The sequence below is a fragment of the Camelus bactrianus genome, chromosome X (genome assembly GCF_048773025.1).
Source record: "Camelus bactrianus isolate YW-2024 breed Bactrian camel chromosome X, ASM4877302v1, whole genome shotgun sequence".
NCBI classification, from domain to species: domain Eukaryota; kingdom Metazoa; phylum Chordata; class Mammalia; order Artiodactyla; family Camelidae; genus Camelus; species Camelus bactrianus.
The window spans coordinates 104,213,393-104,237,061 of record NC_133575.1 but is presented as its reverse complement, the minus strand read 5'-3'; the positions used below and the strand labels follow the sequence as shown (position 1 = coordinate 104,237,061).

General features: G+C 39.3%; 1 protein-coding gene across 1 annotated transcript; it reads right to left on the bottom strand.

Annotated features, from left to right (window-relative positions):
* Positions 1 to 246: 246 nt before the first annotated feature.
* On the bottom strand, positions 247 to 13,162 carry LOC123615343 (uncharacterized). Its single transcript, XM_045512851.2, has 6 exons — positions 13,152 to 13,162; positions 8,942 to 9,155; positions 2,879 to 3,059; positions 1,470 to 1,595; positions 965 to 1,058; positions 247 to 579 (listed from the first exon to the last, which is right to left on the bottom strand). Exons 1-6 carry the CDS (start codon positions 13,160 to 13,162, stop codon positions 480 to 482), a joined length of 726 nt encoding a protein of 241 aa, XP_045368807.1. The 3' UTR covers positions 247 to 479.
* Between the last annotated feature and the right edge of the window lie 10,507 nt (positions 13,163 to 23,669).

Here is a 23,669-nt window from a genome sequence, read left to right as displayed (position 1 = left end):
TACTCTCATGTCTTGTGATTAGAGTTAACAAGAAACAACAACTCAATTCAGAGAGGACAGCTGATGGTCCAGGCCCTTCGGTAAATTAAGGTTGGAGTCATGCCTCAGGTCAAGCACCAAAACCAGCCAAGCTGCTGCCTCGGGGGAGGACTAAGAAATAGACAGCAAAAGGATGCAGAAATAAATACCAGCTAGACATGGTGACATGCTGAAGAAACCAGAACTGTAATAGTATTTACCTGATGACTTAATAACATCTCCCACCTCAGCTGGAAAGACAAACAACAAATTAAATGCTTAGGGCAAATGCCCAGTTTTACTAACAGAAATGTATAACGTTAAAGTTCTAATGCTTTTACTTAGCCTCTGGAGACAATTTTGTTAAGTAGCACATGCTAACAGGCTTTAGCAACACTCCATTCCATTCTAGAAGACAGCAATCTGGTCATTATTTCTTATTGATCATGGTGATAACAGGATTATATCTTTGGGGTGCAATCACCTTTGTTGAGAAAACGCTCAGAATCTTTTTGTTCTAGTAGCTTTTCAAGGTGCTTAATTAAGTCTGCTCTTTTAAATCTGAAAATAAAGAGACAAGTCATTAACCGAAAGACATGCAAAGAAACCATCATGCAGGAGCACTGCAGGGAATAGAAAGAGGAGCTTCATTTTAGAAAAGAATTAAAAAATGGGTGCTGATGGCAAGAGGCAATCCAGTAAATACAAAGAGTGTCAACCGAGGTTGAAGGCCCAATCAAACTCTGGCGTGAAGAGAAGTCCCCTTGAGCTTCAAGGAATGAGACAGGCAGCTAATATCAGCCTAAGTAACTGTGAAGATGGCACTAACTCTCATGAAGGACCACAGTCTGAGAAACATAAGGCAGGGCCTGTACCCACCCCTCTACCCCAGCACTGCACTGGGCCCAACTCCTTAAAAACATCGGAGCGTTCCTTTTACACCCACCTTGCTGCTTCCTTGATGGCAAATTCAACATATTGTGTCCTCACTTCTAGAGATCCTTGGGCTCCATCAAGCAGTGTGAAGACTCTTTCATATTCTGAAGATATTTTTAAACATAAACCTTTAGCATTTCTCAAATATGAAGAGGAACTAGAACTCAGTCTTGGTGGATCCACTAACTCAGTTATCATTCTTCAAAGGCTAGAATGTTACACAGTATACGCCCAATCAAGTCACCTTAGAACATCTACTAATGAAACTCTTGTAGACGATAACCAGATTAAGAGAGGAAAAGGAGGGGAAAGAGAGAAAAAGGAAAAGAAAAAAAAGAAGGAAAAAGCGTCATAGTGTCACATTTTAGTCAAACTAAAGAGGAACCATCCTCAGTTATGTGAAAGCTTGCTTCTGGCAACGAATGAGCCTTAAGAGGTAGGTTGAATCTATTCTAAATCATAGAATGAGAGAGTCTTCCAATGGTTTAATTGATGGAAGTTGTTATTCTGCTTACTTCGTCCAAACTGTCGAATTTCCTTCATTAACTGATGTTTTATATCAGCATTCATTTCCACTGGACGTAATGGCAGTTTTTTTGGCATCATTCCCAGCACAGACGTTGCCATGACTTTTGGGTCATCTGCAGAGAGATAGCTCGTAATGATTACTCCTACAAGGGCATTACTGCCAGCTTTTGAATCACTCCATCCTTGCCAAGGCTGCTTAAGTCACTGGACAGAGAATCCAATTGGTCAGGTGGAATACCATCTCCTGCCATATTCATAAGCTCTGGTGGAGCAGATTTTCATAAGAAGGACTCACATGGGGTGTGACCAATTTCCTTCCTCTCCTCATGGATATTGTGAATGACAGGGCCTTCTGGGAACCTACTCTAGAGATTGAGCTGCAATTAGGTATCTTACATCAAGCCTACATGGACATCCTCAGTTTCTAAAGCCGTTTATTTCATAGTAGGAGGATATGCCAGAGAGAACCCTCAGAATTGAAAATTTCTCAGGGGGAGTCAGAGAATAGGTGGAAAATGGGCAAACGAAATACTTAACAATTTGAATTCGTATTGAGAAAGAAGCAGGCAGGCATGGGACAGAGAGGAGGGGAGGGAGCCCCAGAGGACCACGTGGTCGGGGAGGGCCTTCTGATTCTCAGGGGGTGTCCTGTGGGCAGAGCCTGGAGGAGGAGAGAGAGCCAGCCTGTGCACACGCAGAGCAAGAGCTCCGGGCCGCGGCAAGGGCAAGCGCCGGGCCCCGGGGAGGGGACTGGCCAGCGACCAGAGAGTAAAGGACAGAGGCAGAGAGAGCAGGGAGGAGACGACAGGACACGTGTTAGGAGAGGACGGCGGGGCCAGGTCTCGCAGAGCTTGGAGACCAGCGTCGGGAGTTCAGATTGTGTTCTGAGTGCCCAGGAAAGGTGATGATGTGTTTTCCAGATGAACGTGGCATGATCTGATTTCTGTGTCAGCATGATCACTCCAGCTGCAGGGTTAGACAGTGAGGGTCAGACCCCTGGCCAGAATGGGAATCAGACAGATCAGATAAGAAGCTATTATCGTATCTGGGTGAAAGATCATGTCAGAGTGGACTGGAGGGATAGAGAAAAATGGTGAGATTCAGGAATTTTTACAGTAGTACTTACAGGGGAAATGGCAAGGAAAAGCAGAAAAAAAGAATGAAAGGGGGGTTACCGATATGAGAAGAAAGCCAGCAGATCGCGGAGTATGGGAATCCAAGAAAGTTTCCATGAAGGAGGGAGTGAACAACTGTGTCAAACATGGCTGAGACATCAATGGCAACCTCAACCAAAACTGGTGTCCTTGATGAGAACAACTCCCGCAAAGTGGAGGAGGCAGAATCCAGACCCTGCTGGGTAAGGTCATGAAGAGGAGGTGAGAATAGTCATTCTTACTATCTTCCACGGACATGGATAGGGCCCCGGAATGGGATTCTCCCTCTTCGTCCTGTTTCATTGGCAGCAGGCCCATGCTCGGCTTTTCCTCAGATAAAGAGGGACTCTCGGGTTCTCCACAAAGTTCCATTTGGTTTTCAGGCCCTACAGCAAACTCCTCTGCTTCGTCACTCATCACTTCCTGAGAAACATCAATGAACACGTTCCATTCACAGCAAAACTCCATCAATCACAAAATTGCAAATATTTTCTGTATGTCTATACAACCAAGAATTTGAATCGCTAATTTGAGTTTTAACCACGGTCCAAAATTTACCATACTTCAACAAATACTCTCTTCAGGAAAAGCAACTTAATTTTAATCCGTCTATTTTATTATTTTTAAAAAAGAAGCTAACACGCAAGATGTCGTCCAAAGCCAAACATGGTGTAACCATGAGTAACCAGGATTCTTGGGGAACGGGCAACACTCAGCAACAAAAAAGTGGATTACTTCTTTGAAGGATGAGAAGCCAATTTGTGTCAACTCTTTTTTTTGTTTTTAAATATCTTGGGTTTTTTTTAATTGAGTTTTCTGGTTTTTTTTTTTTTTTTTTTGTATTTTCGGGGGGGTGGTGGAAGTTATTGGGTTTATTTATTTAATTTTTTTTTCTGTAATAGAGGTATTGGGGATTGAGCCCAGGGCCTCATGCATGCTAAGCATGGGCTCTACCACTTGAGCTATACCCTTCCCCCCACCCCCAACATTTGTGTCAACTCTTGTTAGGAGAAATAATTCCTTTCCTTGGTCCTCATTTTAAAAGGCCAACATAAACCTGAGAATCTCACAGGGACAGCTGAAGAAAGGACAACTATCGGCCTTTATCCTAACATCTCTCCTGAACTGAGACCCAGTAATCCTAAACCAAAGAGTACTCAAATACAGTAGTATATAAAAGGGATATACATCCTGTCTTGATGAGATACACTGCAGGAAGGCAAGATTGGTTTAAAATTTTAAACTCAATGGTTTAACATTCAGAAATCAATGTAATGCATCACTTAACAACAACGACAACAAACCAAGGGAAAACCTTATGATCACTTTTATAGATGGGTTACATTTCAACAATTAGTCATGAAGAAAACTATCAGCGATTTGGAATAGACAGCAACTTCCTTAATCTGATAAAGTGTATCTACCAAAAAAAAAAAAAAATCTATAGCAAACATCATACTTAACACTGAAATAGCAAACATTTTCCCCTGCGTTCGGACAAAACGGTGTCCACTAGCCATTCAGCCATGTACTGATGGTTCTGAAAGTGCAGCAGCACCAGGAAATTATAATCGTTGTAAAGTCTAGCCTGGAAAGGCAAACGTAAAACCGTCATTATTCACAGACGGCGTTACATAGAATATGCAAAAGAAGAAAAAATCATTAGCGTTAATAAGTGAACTTAATCAAGTTATTAGTTATAATAAAAACCGCTTTGTGGCCATCATCATTACCACTTTTCTTTTTCTGCATAACAGCAACAAGTAATTAGAATGCAAAAACGTAAATGCCATTGAAAATAGTATCAAAAACGTCAAATATCTAAATCTAATGAAACAGTGCTAGAGCACAACCCGAAAACTGTAAAACATCACTGAGAGAAATTAAAGACCTCAGTAAACGGGGAGAAATACTTTCTGCATGGATTGAAAGATTTGTTATTGAGTCATTATTGTCACTTCTCCCCCAAATGATCTCTACTAATCCCATTTAAAATCCCACTATGTTACATTTTTTGTGAAAATTGACAAGCTGGTGGTAAAAACAAACAAACAAACAAAAACAACAACAACAAAAAGTGCATGGAAATTAAAGGGCTTAGGATAGACAAGACGGTCTTTAAGGAAAAGAACAAAGCTGGAGGACATATACTACCAAATTTGAAGATTTACTCCAAAAGCATTCTAAATAAAACAGTGTGGTAATGGAGCAAGGATGGGCAAATACACCAATGGAAGAGGACAGAGAATCTAGAAACAAATCTGGAAATAGGGAAACAGCTGGATTTATGACACAAGGTCCCCTGCAAACCACTGTGGAGAAGATAGTGGTTTTAATAAGTCCACTTGATATGTACACAGGAAAAAAATAAACCTTGCTTCTTACCTCACCCCATTCCACAAAAATTTATTAGAGATGAATGGGAGATCTGTTAGAAAACTTAGGATATTACCCTCATGGCTTTAAGATAGGCAAAGTTGTTTTTTTGTTTGTTTGTTTGTTTGTTTTTTGAGGGTAAAAAAGCACTAACCAAAAAATCACAGATTGTCTAATTAGACCTAATTACATTTGAAACTTCTGTTTATCAAAAAGACACTATTAAGAGGGTGAAAAAGCAAAACAGGTATGTAGAAGATACTCAGAACGTTATAGGTATGTAAATTGTATCAACATTTATATATTTAATTATTCATATACTCATATATATCTATATATGATTAATATACATGATGTGTATAAATACTTGTGCATACTTATCTATGTATACACGTATCTCCAAAAATCAGTGGACTCCAGAATATATGCAGAACTATAAGCCAGTTTTAAAATTCCAGTATAACTGAATCACTATGCTGTACACCAGAAACTAACACAACATCAAAAAGCAACTATACTTCAATAAAAGTTACACACATCCTAGTAAAATAAGAGCAAGAGACCTGAAAAGGCACTTCATGTAAGACATACTCAAATGGCCAATTCATATCTTCATTAATCAGCAGAGAAATGCAAGTTTAGTCATAACGAGAGGTCCCTGCACACCCGCCAGAGCGGCTGAAACGACAGGCTGCCTGTACAGCAAGTGTGTGTATGTGGTACAACTGGAACACTCACCCACTGCAGGTTGAACCCAGATCTCCACCCAGAAGCTCAAGGACGTAGCTGAAAAGTTGGCTAGAAATCTCTCAAGGCTGAGATAAAGAAATCAAGAAAACACACACACACAAACTGAGCAATCTGGTTTGAGCTGAAGCTACGCAATTCTTGGAGCTATAGGAAGCATGAACTAATGGGGCGTTTCTTTAAGGTGTTGCTGTTTCAACAGCTCAGCCTTGACTTCTCTCTGCAAAGAGTGTAAACTGCCCTTGTTTGTGTCACGAGGGGCACAGTTTCAGTATGACCCTGTGCAGGGGAGGAGGCACGTTCCCCCAAAAGGTAACAACAGACCAAAACAACAGACATCAACCTTGCTAGGGAAGAAAAAGCACATCCCCATGTATTGGTTGGCTATGGCTACTTCTCCTTTACTGAACTACTGAACTGCTTCTTCTTTAAATGCTCCTGACTTTCTCAACTACTATGTTCCTCTCATATTTAGTTATATCTTTTTATAGATTGAGAACATATACCCCCTATCTTTAATATTCATTGTAAATCCTTCCCCCAGCTTGCTGCAAGCTACTTGGTATTCTTCTTAAAAATTAGTTTTTGCTTGTGTCAGCCAGGGCCTGTTTAAGACAGTTGGAATGAAATAAACCTAACACAGGAAGTAAGGAAAGAAGTTAAAAGTAAGGCAAGACAACACACCTTTCCCTATGAATGTTAAAATTAAATGATAGTTAGGAGTTATTATGGTCAAGATGACAAGAAAACGTGCCTTCATACACACTTCTAAAATTGCTGCAATTTTTCTGGAGATGACTAGTTCATGATTTCTTCCCATGCGATACTATTTCTACTAATAGAAATGAATTTCATAAATGCTTATATATAAATATTATATTATATATAAGGATTTATAAAATTGAAAATCACAAATAAATTGAATGCTTGACAACACAGAAGTGAATAAATATCATTATATAGCTATATGATTAAATACTTTGCAACCATTTAAACACAAGATTTAGAATAACATCAACTAGAGAAAAGGCTTCTGACATAAGTTACCAAAAAAGGTAACAACTTCTAAGATAAGTAGTATGATTTCAATTAGGGGTAAGAAGCATATTTTTGCGTGTAAAAAAAACTGCTGAATGCCCAGCAGTTTCAGTCCTGGGTATATATCTTAAGAAAAAGCAAAAACACTAATTTGAAAAGATACATGCACTCCAATGTTAAGAGCAGCATTATTTACAAGTGCCAAGATACGGAAGCAACCTCGGTTCATCAACAGATGAATGGATAAATGAGGTGTGTGTGTGTGTGTGTGTGTGTGTGTGTGTGTGATGGAATACTACTCAGTCACAAAGAAGGAAATCTTGCCACTTGCAGCAACATGGATGGACCTGGAGGGTATTATGCTAAGTGAAATAGCTCAGACAAAGACAAATACTGTGTGATATCACTTATATGTGCAATGTAAAAACTACAACAAACTAGTAAATTGAGAAGAAAAAAAAACAGATTCATTGATGACGAGAACAAACTAGTGGTTACCAGTGGGGAGGGGGAAGGGGGAGGAGCAATATAGGGGTAGGGGGTTAAGTGGTACAGACTATTATGTATAAAATAAGCTACAACGATATATTGTATGACACAAGAAACATAGCCAATATTCTATAACAACTGTAAATGGAGTATAATCTTTAAAAACCATGAGTCACTATATTGTATACCTGTAACATACATAATATTGTACGTCAACTATATGCAAATCTTTTTAAAAGCAGAGATAAAAACCAAACTGCTAAAAGGAAAGATAACAATAGGTGGAATGTTTTATGGTTTTCCATTTGTAATTACGAAATTTTATTTTTTTCACAGTACAGAAAAGTTTTATTTTAAAAATCAGAATAAAATTATGTAACTAAAAGAAAAAGAAAAAACTCAGAGAAGTCTAAGATAAAAAAACCTCACTACCCCGAGGCTGAGGCAGAGCATCCAAGAAACAGCACCCCCTCCCCTGCCAGCAATATGCCTTAGAACTCCCAACTAAGACACCCCCTAAAGGCTGGGACGGACAACACCAAGAAGAATCCACCCCCTAAGGTGGACACAGAGCCCAAAGAAGCGTCCTCAGCCATGGCTTAGATAGAGGACCCAAGAACCAGGAGCCACCCCTACATAAGCAGGCTAAAGTGCCCAAGAAAACGTCCCCATCTCGGACTAAGAAAGAGCACTCAAGACAGAATCTCTGTCCTGGGCAGGGACCAATTTCCCAAGGAACAGTATCAGCTGCCCCAGATCACAGAGGGAGCCTCAACAAAGAGCTCAAACCTCCAGTGCTGAGAAAGCACCCAGAGGAAAGTTCTCTCCCCTGACAGCTGAGCCAGACCATCCCAAGTTCCACCTCGCCTCACAGCATCCGAGGAACAGCACCCCCTCGGGGGCGACAGCACCAATTCTAAGTCCTCTGAGGACAGAGACAGCGCTGCCACTAAGAGTCCCCACTCACGACGAGTGCATCACCAGAAAAGCTGCCCCATCAGAATGGAGACAGAGGGTCCAAGGACAAGTGCCCCCCGCCCCATGCTGAGCTGGGCGCCCGGGAGAGGCTCTCACAGCTGAGGGAGAGCCCCCAAGGGAGAGGGACCTGCAGCCCTGGGGTAACGCACCCAGGAAATGTCCCCTCCCAGGGCTCCGATGGACGCCAAGAAGCACCCCTCACCCTCAAGCCTGCGATGCGCCCCCGCCCCCGCCCCCACCCCCCCGAGGAAGTGACCCGTCACCGGTGGGGGAAGAATCACACAGGAAAACCCTCCCAGACCTGAGCTGGAGCACCAAGGGCAGTCTGTCCCCAACACGGCTGAGGTAAGGCAGCCGAGGAACGGCCACCCCGGGGCTGGGACCAGCCCCCAAGGCAGCGTCTCCTCAGAGCTGAGGGGTCCCTCAGGACGGGCTCCACCCTGGGTGGAGAACACCCGGGGACAGACCCCTTCCAGGGCAGCGAGGCAGCCCGGGGAAGAGATCCACGCTCCAAGGGTCAACCCTGACCCTGATGGAGGAGCCTGGAAGAAACTCACGAAATGGTGGTAAACACATGCTGCTCCACACGTGGATCCTTCTAGAATGTGCCCTGGGCAGCTGCTGGAAATATGCCTTCTAGGGAGCCTGGGAGTGAACTATACGGCGAAGTGTCTCACCACAAGCTGATGTTTCACTGCCCGAGAAGGCTCCAAGGAAGCCGCTGGCCACAGCTGCCGCCGGCACCCACCCTGCGCCACCGGGCACTGGAGACGCTGCAGCCTAGACAGGCTTCCGCCTCTGGAGCCTCTGGGCCAGCCCCCCAGAGCCCGGAGCCCGCTTCCCCCAGCACTGCCTCTGGCGCCCTCTACAGGCTGACTCCTGTGCCCACTTCTGCAAGAAGAAAAAAAAATTAAAGGGACCAGAACAATTCTCACAGATCAGGCCAAAAGGGTGACTTTGAAGCTGAGAGCTAAAAAATCCGAAACTGGCTCACTATATTGACAGCCAAAGAGGGAATTTATAGCATCAAAAGTGCAACAGATACTCATGTGGAGAAAGTAAAAGCATTTGTTAAGACAGGTGTCTACCAGAAACCTACAGTGCACATTATTCCTACGGGAGAAACATTAGACGTATTCCATGTAAAATCGCAGCAAGACAAGATTGCCACTGTCACCCCTTCTCTTCAACACTGCACCACAGGATTCCTGCCTTGTACCCTGAGGTAGTGAATAGGGCTGTTCACACACAGTGAGCTCTCAGACTGTTGAAATATGGACAAGCCGTGAGAATAGTGCATTTCAAGGAGTTGCCAAGCGTGTTAAATGTGACAATTGTCTGGGCATAGAGATCGCTGGAGAGCTTCAGTCAGTTCTGTCCCCACCACTGGCTGACAGGCTGCTGGTGTTCCCAGCTACTCCAGATGTGAGGTCATGGGTTTCGAGGCTACCATGGAGCTGAGGCTGGGGGAAGGGGGGGATAGTGAAAGTTACATCCTCCCAGAACTCACTGGTCCTATTGTGGTCTGGCCACTGTTTTTGAATAAATGCTCTTCACGTTGTTGCAAAACTTTTGATAACTTACAGAGTTTGCAAAATTTTTTTTGTCACAATATGTGCCCGTGTCCTCATTGTTCTTCTGCAAGAGGGGATTTTCACAGGCCCTGACTTCAATCCAGAAGTGCCTCTTCATATATGCTCTGTTTTAAACTGAGTGTACATCCAATGAATCAGACTGTGTAAATCGTGCATACTGTTTCTCTTTTTGTTCTGGAAACTGATATAGGCATTTCCTGCGTACTGTGAAGGCAGCCTGTCATCCAGGCCTCATGTGTTGCTTCTCTAGCCAACTGGATATAGTGAAATCCAGTGACGATGTGGGTGCAGACTCAGAAGGTGTATGTGTTTTTTATTTCGTGCAACAAATAACCCCAAATTTAGTGGCTTAAAAGTTACCCCAAATTCAGTGGCTTAAAGCAACACCCATCTCTTATTTCACAGTTCTATAGCTCAGAATCTGGATGGCTTTGACTCAGTTCTATGCTTCAGGTCTTCAGAGGTCAAAATCAAGATTTTAGCCAAGTTGTGTTCTTACACAAGCAGATGGAAAGATTGGTTCTCGGACTGGAAGAATTAGTGTTATTGAAACGACCATACTAGTCAAGGCAATCTACAGATTCAATGCAATCTCTGTCAAAATACCAATGGCATTTTTCACAGAGCTAGGACAAATAATTTTAAAATTTGTATGGAAATACAAAAGACCCCAAATAGCCAAACCAATCTTGAAAAAGAAGAACAGAGCTGGAGGAATCATGCTTCCTGACTTCAGGCTATACTACAAAGCTACAGTAATCAAAACGGCATGATACTGGCACAAAAACAGACACCGAGATCAATGCAACAGAATAGAAAGCCCAGAACTAAAGCCATGCACTTATGGTCAATTAATCTAGGACAAAGGAGGCAAGAATATACAATGGACAAAAGATGGTCTCTTCAATAAGTGGTGCTGGGAAAACTGGACAGCTACATGTAAATGAATGAAATGAGAACATTCTCTAGCATCATGTACAGAAATAAACTCAAAATGGTTTAAAGACCTAAAATGTAAGACTGGAAACCATAAAACTCATAGAGGAAAACATAGGCAGAACACTCTTTGACATAAGTTGTAGCAGTATATTTTTCTGGATCTGTCTCCTAAAGCAAAGGAAACAAAAGCAAAAATACACAAAGGGCCCTCTTTAAACTTAAAAGGTTTTGCACAACAAAGTAAACCACCGACAAAACGAGAAGACAACTTACTGAATGGCAGAAAATATTTGCAAATGATATGAGGCATTCATATCCAAAATATATAAACAGTTCATACAACTCAGATTCCAAAAAAAAAAAAAAAAATCCAATTAAAAACTGGGCAGAAGACCTGAGTGGACATTCTTCCAAAGACTACATGCAGATGACCAATAGGCACATGAAAAGAAGCTCAGCATCACTAATCATCAGGGAAATGCAAATCAAAACCACAATGAGATATCGCCTCACACCTGTCAGAATGGCTATCATCATAAAGAACACAAATAACAAGTGTTGTGAGGATGTGGAAAAAAGAGGACCCTGGTACACTGCTGGTGGGAATGTAAATTAACGCAGCCACTGTGGAAAACAGTATAGAGGCTTCTCAAAAAACTAAAACTACAACTACCATATGACCCAGCAACTCCACTCTTGGGTATATACCTGAAAAAAAAAGTTATTAAAAAAAAATGCACCTCAACATTCATAGAATCATTATTTACGATTGCCAAGATATGGAAGCAACTTCTGTCCATCGACAGATGAATGGATAAAGGAGATGTGGTGTGTATATGCAAGGGATATATTGTATATACGCACATGTACCCAGCCATAAAAAAGAATGAAACAATGCCATTTGCAACAACATGGATGGACTTGAAGGGTATAATGCTAAGTGGAGTAAGTCAGACAGAGAAAGACAAATACTGTATGATATCACTTATATGTGGAATCAAAAAATACAACCAACTAGTGACTATTACAAAAAAGAAGCAGGCTCACAGTTATAAAGAACAAAGTAGTGTTTACCAGTGGGGAGAAGGTAGAGGGGAGGCGTAATATAGGGGTAGGGGAGTGGGAGTTACAAACTCTTGGGTATAGTATTGGGTGTACGATTGTACAACACAAGGAATATAGCCAATGTTCTATAGTAACTATAAGTGGATTATGACCTTTAAAACTTGTGAATCACTATATTGTACACCTGTAACTTATATATAGTAGTACATCAACTATACTTCAATTTGAATAAGTATAATCTGCAAAAAAAAAAAAAAAAGATTGTAGCCAAGTCGTGGGCTCGTCTGGAAGATCTAGGGTGGGATGCTCTTCCCAATTTATTCCGATTGTTTTGGTAATTGTATAGCACCTGTATCCCTTATTATAGTTTCATACAGATTATTTTCCCTGCCCTAAAAGTGCTCTGTGCTCCCTCTATTCATCTCTCTTATGTTTCTCCAACTTCTAGCAGACATAGATCTTTTTATTGTCTCCATAGTCTTGCCTTTTCCAAAATAACATATGGTTGGAATCATGCAGTATATAGCCTTTTCATATTAGCTTCCTTTACTTAATAATATGCAATTAGGTTTCCTCCATACCTTTCCATGGATGGCCAGTCCATTTATTTTTTGCACTGGGTAATATTCCATTGTCTGGATGTAGCAGTTTATTTATCCATTCACCTACTGAAGAACATTGTGGTTACTTCTAATTCTTGGCAATTATGGATAAAGATGGTATAAACATCCATGTGGAGGTTTTTGTGTGAACATACGTTTTCAACTACTTTGGATAAATACCAGTGAGAGCAATTGCTGAATCGTATGGCAAGAGTATGTTTAGTTTTGTAAGAAACTGCCAAATTGTCTTCCAAAGTGGCTATACCATTTTGTTTTCACACAAGGGATAAGTGAGAGTTCCTGTGCTCAACATCCCCAACAGTATTTGGTGTTGTCGGAGTTCTGGGCTTTCGGCATTCTGCTAGAAGTGAAGTAGTATCTCAGGTGGAGTTTATATCTCGGTGGTAGAGCACATGCTTTATATGAATGAGGTCCTGGGTTCAATCCTCAGTACAGCCTGTAAAAATAAATAAATAAACCTAATTACCCCATCCCCCCCCCCCAAAAAAAACCCGAGAAGAACTTAAAAGTAAAAGGAAAAAACGTAAAATAAACAAAAATTTTTTATAAGTTCAGTACTATCTCAGTATTGTTTTAATGTGCATTTCCTTGATGATATGATGTGAAACATCTTGTCATATGCTTATTTGCTATCTGTATATCATCTTTGTTGAGATGTCTATTACCTTTGGCCCATTGTTTAGTCAGGTTGTTTTCTTATTTGAGGTTGAGTTCTAAGAGTTTCTTTGTATTTTGGAGAATAGTCCTTTATCACATGTCTCTTGCAAATATTTATTTCCAACCCATGGCTTGACTTCCCATTCTCTTGACATTGTCTTTTACAGAGCAGAAGTTTTTAAATTTAGTGAGGTCCAGCTTGCCAATTTTTCTTTCTTGCACTGTGCCTTTGGTGTTGTACCTAAAAATTCATTGTCATACCAAAGGTACTCTAGGTTTTCACCTGTGTAGTTTGAATTTTACATTTAGATCTATGATCCATTTTATGTTAATTTTTGTGAAGGGTGTAAAGTCTGTGTCTAATTCTTTCTTTTTTTTTTTTTTTTTTTTTTTTTTTTTGCATGTGGATGTCCACTTCCAGTACCATTTGTTGAAAAGACTATCTTTGTTCCATTGGAGTGCCTTTGCTCCTTTGTCAAAGATCAGTTGACTATTTTATGTGGGTCTATTTCTGAGTTCTCTATTTTGTTCCACTGATCTATCTATTCTTTTGTCAATACCACACTGTCTTGATTACTGTAGCTTTATAGTAAGTCTTGAAGTCAGGTTGTTCAGTCCTCCAACTTTGTTCTTTTCCTTCAACTGTGTTGGCTGTTCTAAATTTTTTGCTTTTCCACATAAACTTTATTTTTAATGTATTTTTAATTGAAGTATAGTCATGTTTACAATGTTGTGTCAATTTCTGGCATACAGCATAATGTTTCAGTCATACATCGTATAAATTTTAGAATCAGTTTATTGATATCCACAAGATAATTTGTTGGGATTTTGACTGGGATTGCACTGAATCTATAAATCAAGTTGTAAAGAACTGACAGCTGACAACCAAAAGCTGGAGTTTTTAACTCTCAAACTTATCCATGCTGAGCATCTAGCAATTTCTCAATTGTAATTTGGATTTTCCTATCCCAGTACAGGTTCTCATGATAGTTTTCAGTCATAAATCTCTGCTCCAGTAAGCCATGATTCCATTATTTGCATGTATCTCTCACCAGTATTGGGGTTTTGCCCTGTGTCCTCCCACTGTTATGGATTCAAGAATTGTTGATTTTTCAGTCTGTTCAGCCTTTTACTTGTTGGGATGGAACGGCAAATTCCAAGCTCTTTTTATGAGGAACTGGAAACCAGAAGTCAGTGATTAAAAAAAAAATTACTACATCTCATAATTTTGTATGTCAGGAATCCAAGCAGGGCTGAGATTGGCAATCATTCTCCTCCATATGGTATCAAGTGGCATCAGATGGCAGCTGGGCTGCTCTGGAGCATTTTGTTGTTGCTGTTGTTGTAATTTACACATAAAATTTACCATTTAAAAATGTACAACTCAGTGGCATAATGTACATTCACAATGTTGTGTAACCATCACAGAACTATTTGGTTCTAAAACTTTTTCACTATCCTAAAAGGAAACTCCATCAGCAATCACTCCCCATCCAGCCCCCACCCTGCCCCCAGCCCCTCACAACCAGTCGTCTACTTTCTGTCTCTATGGATTTGCCAGTTCTTGGTACTTCTTATAAGTGGAATCGTACACTATGTGCCCTGTTTTGTCTGGAGTTTTCACTTAGCATAGTGCTTTCAGTGTTCATCCATGCTGGAGCATGTGTTAGTCCTCCATTCCAATTTCTCCGCACCCTCCACACTTGTTCTTTTTCTTTTTGATTATGATCATCCTAGGAGGTGTGAAGTGTTAGCATCGTGGTTTTGATTTACATGTCCCTAAGGACTAGTGATGTTGAGTATCTTTTCATGGGCTTGTTGGCCATTTGTATATGTTCTTTGGAGATATGTCTTTTCAAATTCTTTGACTATTTGTTCCTTAGATTGTCTTTTTGTTGTTCAGTTGAAAGAATTCTTTTTATATAATGGATATTGGACCCTTATCAGCTGTGTGCTTTGCAAATATTTCCCTGTATCTTATGAGCTCCCCTTTTACTCCTTTGATAGAGCCCTTTGATGCACTAGAGCTTTTAAATTTGACGAAGTCAAATTACCCACATTTTTCTTTTGTTGCTTGTGTGGTGTCTTATTTAAGAAACCATTGCCAAATCCAAGGTCATGAAGTATTACTCCAAAATTACCTTTTAAGAATTTTGTGGTTTTAACTTTTATAGTTAGATGTTAGTTCATTTTTAGTGAATTTTTGTATATGGTATCAGGTGAGGGTCCAACTTCTGTTACTGATTTCTAGTTTGACTCCATTATGGCAAAGAAGATCGTTTGTATGATTTCAATTTTATAAAATTTATTAAGACTTGTTTTGTGGCTTAATCTATGGTCAATCCTGGAGAATTCTCTATGCACACTTGAGAAAAATATGTACTCTGCCATGGTGGTGTGGTTTTTAAACCTGACTACTATCTCACTCCAAAATATTTTTAGCACCCCAAATGAAACCCCATAAATATTACCCATTCTGCCAACCCTGAATCTTGGCAATCACTAATCTGCTTTCTGTATTTGACTGTGATGGATATGACTATGACTTCCTGATTTGACGATAATGGATCTTTTATATATATGGGATCGTATCATGTTTAGCTTTCTGTGATGGCTTTTTCATTTAGCATGTTTTCAAGGTTCATTCAGTTGAAGCATGTATCAGTAGTTTATTCCTATTTTTTAACTGAGTTGTTTGTCTTTTTCTGGATTTATAAGAATTATTTCAATATACTGCATAGTAGACACCAATCTGATATATGCTTCGTAAATATTTTTTCCCATTAAATGTGCTATCTTTTCAATTTCTTGAAATGTCCTTTAATGAACAAATGTCTTTACTTTTGATGGTATCCATTTTATCTATTTTTTCTTTTGTCACCTGTGTTTTTGATCTCATATTTGAAATCATTGCCTAATTGAAAGTTATAAAGGTTTACATCTGTTTTTTCCTTGTAAAAATTTCATAGTTTAGCCCTTACATTTAGGTCTTTCATCCATTTTGAATTGATTTTTTGATATTGTATGAGCTAGATGTCCATATTCACTCTTTGCGTGTGGATGTCCAGTCGACCTAGCCCCACTCATTGAAAAGACTGTTCTTTTCACATTAAATGGTTATGGCACCCTTGTGAAAAATTGTTTGATCATAGGTGTATGGGCTTAATTCTGAATCTTCAATTCTATTCCATCGACCATTTGTCTAGCCTAAGTCCACTACTACACTGGTTTTATTACTGTAGATTTGTATTAAGTTTTTTTTAAACATTTTTTATTGATTTATAATCATTTTACAATGTTGTGCCAAATTCCAGTGTAGAGCACAATTTTTCAGTTATACATGAACATATATATATTCATTGTCACATTTTTTTCTCTGTGAGCTACCATAAGATCTTGTGTATATTTCCCTGTGTTATACAGTATGATCTTGTTTATCTATTCTACAATTTTGAAATCCCGTCTATCCCTTCCCACCCTCCGCCCCCTTGGCAACCACAAGTTTGTATTCTATGTCTATGAGTCTATCTATTTCTGTTTTGTATTTATGCTCTGTGTTTTTGTTTTTTAGATTCCACATATTAGTGATCTCATATGGTATTTTTCTTTCTCTTTCTGGCTTACTTCACTTAGAATGACATTCTCCAGCAGCATCCATGTTGCTGCAGATGGCATTATGTTGTCGGTTTTTATGGCTGAGTAGTATTCCATTGTATAAATATACCACTTCTTCTTTATCCAGTCATCCATTGATGGACATTTAGGCTGTTTCCATGTCTTGGCTATTGTAAATACTGCTGCTATGAACATTGGGGTGCAGGTGTCATCCTGAAGTAGGGTTCCTTCTGGATATAAGCCCAGGGGTGGGATTCCTGGGTCATATGGTAAGTCTATTCCTAGTCTTTTGAGGAATCTCCATACTGTTTTCCACAGTGGCTGGACCAAACTGCATTCCCACCAGCAGTGAGGGAGGGTTCCCTTTTCTCCACAGCCTCTCCAGCATTTGTCATTTGTGGATTTTTGAATGACGGCCATTCTGACTGGTGTGAGGTGATACCTCATTGTAGTTTTGATTTGCATTTCTCTGATAATTAGTGATATTGAGCATTTTTTCATGTGCTTTTTGATCATTTGTATGTCTTCCTTGGAGAATTGCTTTTTTAGGTCTTCTGCCCATTTTTGGATTGGGTTGTTTATTTTTTTCTTATTGAGTCGTATGAGCTGCTTATATATTCTGGAGATCAAGCCTTTGTCGGTTTCATTTGCAAAAAATTTTTTCCCATTCCGTAGGTTGTCTTTTTGTTTTACTCATGGTTTCCTTTGCTGTGCAGAAGCTTGTAAGTTTCATTAGGTCCCATTTGTTTATTCTTGCTTTTATTTCTTCTAGGAGAAAATTTTTGAGATGTTTGTCAGATAATGTTTTGCCTATATTTTCCTCTAGGAGGTTTATTGTTTCTTGTCTGTTTAAGTCTTTGATCCATTTTGAGTTGATTTTTGTGTGTGGTGTAAGGGAGTGTTCTAGCTTCATTGCTTTACATGCTGCTGTCCAGTTTTCCCAACACCATTTGCTGAAGAGACTGTCTTTATTCCATTGTATATTCTTGCCTCCTTTGTCGAAGATGAGTTGACCAAAAGTTTGTGGGTTCATTTCTGGGCTCTCTATTCTGTTCCACTGGTCTATATGTCTGTTTTTGTACCAATATCATGCTGTCTTGATGACTGTAGCTCTATAGTATTGTCTGAAGTCTGGGAGAGTTATTCCTCCAGCCTCTTTCTTTCTCTTCAGTAATGCTTTGGCATTACTCTAGGTCTTTGATGGTTCCATAAAAATTTTATTATGATTTGTTCTAGTTCTGTGAAATATGTCCTGGGTAATTTGATAGGGATTGCATTAAATCTGTAGATTGCCTTGGGCAGTGTGACCATTTTAACAATATTGATTCTTCCAATCCAAGAGCATGGGATATTTTTCCATTTTTTAAAGTCTTCTTTAATTTCCTCCATCAATGGTTTATAGTTTTCTGTGTATAATTCTTTCACCTCCTTGGTTAGATTTATTCCTAGGTATTTTATTACTTTGGGTGCTATTTTAAAGGGGATTGTTTCTTTACTTTCTTTTTCTGTTGATTCATCATTAGTGTAAAGAAATGCAACTGATTTTTGAACGTTAATCTTGTAAACTGCTACCTTGCTGAATTCTTCGATCAGCTTTAGTAGTTTTCGTGTGGACCTTTTAGGGTTTTCTATATATAGTAACATGTCGTCAGCATATAATGACACTTTTACCTCTTCTTTTCCAATTTGGATCCCTTTTATTTCTCTCTCTTGCTGGATTGCTGTGGCTAGGACTTCCAAGACTATGTTGAATAGGAGTGGTGATAGTGGGCATCCTTGTCCCAGATTTTAGTGGGAAGCTTTTGAGTTTTTCACCGTTGAGTACTATGCTGGCTGTAGGTTTGTCATATATAGCTTTTATTATGTTGACATATGTTCCCTCTATACCCACTTTGGTGAGAGTTTTTATCATAAATGGGTGTTGAATTTTATCAAGTGCTTTTTCTGCATCTATTGAGATGATCATGTGGTTTTTGTCCTTTCTCTTGTTGATGTGATGTATTACATTGATTGATTTGCGTATGTTGAACCACCCTTGCGTCCCTGGGATGAACCCCACTTGGACATGATGTATAATCTTTTTTTATGTGTTGTTGGATTCTATTTGCTAATATTTGGTGAGGATTTTGGCGTCTATGTTCATCAGTGATATTGGCCTATAATTCTCTTTTTTGGTAATGTCTTTGCCTGGTTTTGGTATCAGGGTGATGGTGGCTTCATAGAATGAGTTTGGGAGTATTCCCTCCTTTTCAGTCTTCTGGAAGAGTTTGAGAAGGGCTGGTACGAGTTCTTTGTATGTTTAGTAGAATTCCCCGGTGAAGCTGTCCGGTCCTGGACTTTTATTTGTAGGGAGGTTTTTTATTGCTATTTCACTTTCATTTCTAGTAATCGGTTTGTTCAAGTTGTCAGTTTCTTCTTGATTCAGTCTTGGGGGACAGTATGTTTCCAGAAACTTGTCCATCTCCTCTAGGTTATCCAGTTTGGTTCCATATAGTTTTTCATAATATTCTCGTATGATATTCTGTATTTCTATGTTATTTGCTGTAATTTCTCCATTCTCCTTTCTTATTTTGCTAATTTGTGCTCTCTCTTTTTTCTTCTTTGTGAGTTTGGACAGAGGTTTGTCGATTTTATTTACTTTTTCAAAAAACCAGCTTTTGGTTTGATTGATTTTTTCTATGGTCTTTTTAATCTGTATTTTATTTATTTCCTCCCTAATCTTTATAATTTCCTCCCTTCTGATGCCTTTTGGGGGTTTTTGTTCTTCTTTTTCTAGTTCATTCAGCTGGTGGGTTAAATTGTTTATTTGAGATTGTTCTTCTTTTTTGAGGAAGGCCTGTATCGCTATAAATTTCCCTCTTAGCACTGCCTTTGCTGTGTCCCATAAATTTTGTGTGGTTGTGCTTTCATTTTCATTTGTCTCAAGGTATTTTTTAATTTCAGCTTTGATTTCCTCATTGACCCATTGGTTTTTTAATGATATATTGTTTAATCTCCATGCTTTCCTTTTGTTCTCCTTTGTTTCTCTATTGTTGATTTCTAGTTTCATGGCATTGTGGTCAGTAAAGATGCTTGAGATAATTTCTATATTCTTAAAATTGCTGAGGTTTCTTTTGTGCCCAAGTACATGTTCAGTCCTGGAAAATGTTCCATGTGCACTTGAAAAGAATGTATATCCGATTTTTTGGGGGTGTAATGCTCTGAAAATATACACCAAATCTAATTTCTTTTGTATTATTTAATTTCTCTGTTGCCTTATTTATTTTCTGTCTGGAAGATCTGTCTAGTGATGTTAATGCGGTGTTAAAATCTCCAACTATGATTGTATTCCCATCAATATCCCCCTTTATCTCTGTTAGTAATTGTTTTATGGACCTAGGTACTCCTATGTTGGGTGCGTATATATTAATGAGTGTAATATCCTCATCTTGTATCACTCCTTTAATCATTATAAAATGTGCTTCTTTATCTTTCTTTATGGCCTTTGTTTTAAAGTCTATTTTGTCTGAAATCAGTACTGCAACACCTGCTTTTTTGGCTTTTCCAGTTGCATGGAATATCCTTTTCCATCCTTTCACTCTCAATCTATATATGTCCTTCTCCCCAAAGTGGGTCTCTTGTATGCAGCATATTGAAGGTTCTTGCTTTATTATCCAGTCTGCCACTCTATGTCTTTTGACTGGAGCATTTAGTCCATCAACATTTATAGTAATTAATGATAGATGTGTGTTTATTGCCATTTTGAACTTATCTTTGCAGTTGACTTGGTATTTCCTCCTTGTTCCTTTCTTCTTCCTTTTGTGGTTTGGTAATCTTCCTTTGTATTATCACAGATTTTATTTAGTTTTGTGACTCCCTTGTAAGTTTTTGGCTTGTGGTTACCCTTTTTTGTAAGTCTATTAGCCCATTACTATAACTGTTTTTATTAAACTGATAGTAACATGATCTCAAACCCATCCTACTGAGAACAAAAAATTTTAAAAAGAAAGAAAGAAAAAAAAATTCTCTATTTTCCTGCCTCCCTCTCCCACTCTCAACGATTTGTATGTCTTCTTTTATAATTTTGTATTTATTTTATTTGTAATTCATGAGTTATCAGCTTTCCAGTTGCGAGTTTCTCATTTCTGTAGCATCCTGCTGCTTTTCTATTTAGAGTAGACCTTTCAGTATTTCTTTTAGCGTGGGTTTAGTGTTGCTAAACTCTTGTAGCTTTTTCTTGTCTGTGAAATTCTTTATGTTTCCTTCTATCCTAAAGGATAGCCTTGCTGGATAAAGTATCCTAGGCTGCATCTTTTTTTCATTCAGGACTTTAAATATATCTTGCCACTCCCTTCTGGCCTGTAGTGTTTGTGTAGAGAAGTCAGCTGAGAGCCTTATAGGGGTTCCCTTGTAACTCACTCTTTGCATTTCTCTTGCTTCCTTTAGGATCATTTCTTTATCCTTGACTCTGGCCATCTTGATTATGATATGTCTTGGTGTGGGTCTATTTGGGTTCTTTCTGTTTGGGACCCTCTGAGCTTCCTGTACTTGAATATCTGATTCCTTCTTTAAGTTTGGGAAGTTTTCAGTCATGATTTCTTCAAAAACCTTTTCAATCCCCTTTGATCTTTCTTCCCCTTCTGGGACCCCTATTATGTGAAGATTGGCACGCTTTATATTATCCGATAGGTCCCTTATGTTGCTTTCATTTGTTTTTTATTTGTTTGTCTTGTAGCGGTTCTGATTGGGTGCTTTCTATTGTCCTGTCTTCTAGGTCACTAATTCGTTCCTCTGCATTATCTAGTCTGCTTTGCACAGCCTTTAGACCTGTTCTCATCTCAGCCAATGAGTTTATCATTTCTACTTGGCTCTTCTTTATAGCTTCAATTTCATTTTTGACATATTTTATATCTCTAAACACTATCTCTTTAAGTTCCTTCAGTACTTTGATAACTCCTTTTTTGAAATCTTTATCTAGTAGGCTATCAGTGTCTATTTCATTGATCGTTATTTCAGGGGATTTCTCTTGTACTTTTAACTGGGAGTGGTTCCTCTGCTTCTTCATCTTGCTCCTATGTCTCTGGCACTGTGGCTTATGGAGTATCAGTTATTTATTGTGGTCCTTAAAGGAGTTTATTTATTTATCTATCTAATACCATGTAGCAATAAAATTTAAAAAATAAAAAAGGAGAGAGAGAAAGAGAATTTTAAAAGAAGGGAGAAAAAAAGGTTTGAAAACAGTGTATAATCAATTATAGAAGCGCAATTTGAATCAGACTAGCTTTCGAGTTGAGACGTCTTTTTTTTAAACCCTTAAAAAAAAAAAAAGGAAAAAAGATCCAAAAACGATATTTAAAACCTATTTATAATCAATAACAGGAGATCAAGACCAAAAGAAATGAAAATGAAATCAGGTGGATTTAAAAAAAAATAATAATAATATAACTACTTTAAAAGAAAAATTTAAAGAGGAATTAAAACTAGAAGCATATACAATTGTTTAGAAAGTAGAAATTAAAAAGGTAATAGAAAATAGAACAGATAAAAAAAGATAAAATAAAGAGATAATATTAAGAGAAGGGAGGAAAAAAAGGCCTGAAAATAGTGTATAGTCAATTATAGAAGAGCAATTTGAATTAGAGTAGCATTCGAGATGACATATTGTTTAAAACCCTCCAAAAAAAAAAAAAAAAAGAAAAAAGATCAAAAATGACACCTGAAACCCATTTACAATCAACAACAGGAGATCAAACCCAAAAGAAGTGAAAATGCTATCAAGTGGATTCTCTTTAAAAAACAATATAACTTTAAGAGAAAAACCCGAAAGGAATCAAAACTAGAAGCACACACAATTGTCTAGAAAGAAAAATTCAAAAAGGGGACCAAAACTAGAAGCATACACAACCGTCCAGAAGGTAGAAATCAAAAAGGTAATAAAAAATAGAACAGATAAAAAAAAAAGATATGATAAAGAGAGAATTCCGAAGAAGGGGAGGGGAAAAAAGGCCTGAAAACAGCGTACAATGAACAACTGAAGAGTAAGTTGAAGCAGAACAGCAGTCGGGTTGAGATGTCTCCCAAAAAGCTCCAAAATAGGAGAAAAGAAGAAAAAAACACATTTGAAACCTGTGTACAATCAACAACAGGCGATCAAAACTGAGAGAGAATAATGACACAACGTGGATATTTCAAAATAACAATACCATTTAAAAAAATTCAAAAGGGACCAAAACTGGGAGGATATACAACTGTTTAAAAAGCAAAAATCAAGAAAGTAACAGAAAATACAACAGGCAAAAACAGATAAAAAAAAAAAAGGTGGGGGGAGCAGGGGCTGTTCTCCTGGAGACTGTGTGCTCTTAATGAGAAGTCTTTCTGTCTTCGCCCAGTTTCGCTAGCTCGGCATGTCGTTTCCCGAGGCCCACCGTTGGAGCCCTCGTCTCTGCTGCTCCCAGTGCCTGTCGGCAAGCAGATCGCGCCCCCTCTCAGCACAGCATTCCTGCCAGACAGGCGGGGGGCCACCCGCCATCTCCAGGCGCCGGTCTCTCTGCAGCTCCGCACCGCCACGCGCTCCGCCCCAGGTCTGCGCTCCGCAAGCGGCCCCGGGAAGACCGCGAATCAGCCCCGCCCCCTGCTCCGTGTCCAAACTCAGCTCCTTGTTTGTTCTGGCGGCGTGAACTTCGCGAGGCACCAAGGCGGAAGGATCCTATCTGACTCGGGCTGCAAACAAGTCACTGTCTGGCCTCCGAGGCTGCCGAGCCCCCAGGCGCGGACTCAGGTTTCGCCCCCGCCCCCACCTGGGTACTCAGCGCCTGAGGATATGGCGGCTGTGCTTGAGCCCCGCCTCTCCTCACCGAAAACCTTCCCTGGGTTTTCAGAGATGGGGGTATGCACCCTCCCCACCCCAGCCCCCGCCCCAGCACATCAGCTGT

Excerpts from the sequence above, each read along its gene's own strand:
- LOC123615343 (XM_045512851.2), bottom strand. Across the intron at positions 1,059-1,469 it reads AATTCGACAGTTTGGACGAA|AATATGAAAGAGTCTTCACA; the intron begins GTAAGCAGAATA and ends AAATATCTTCAG. Across the intron at positions 580-964 it reads GCCATCAAGGAAGCAGCAAG|ATTTAAAAGAGCAGACTTAA; the intron begins GTGGGTGTAAAA and ends CTTTATTTTCAG.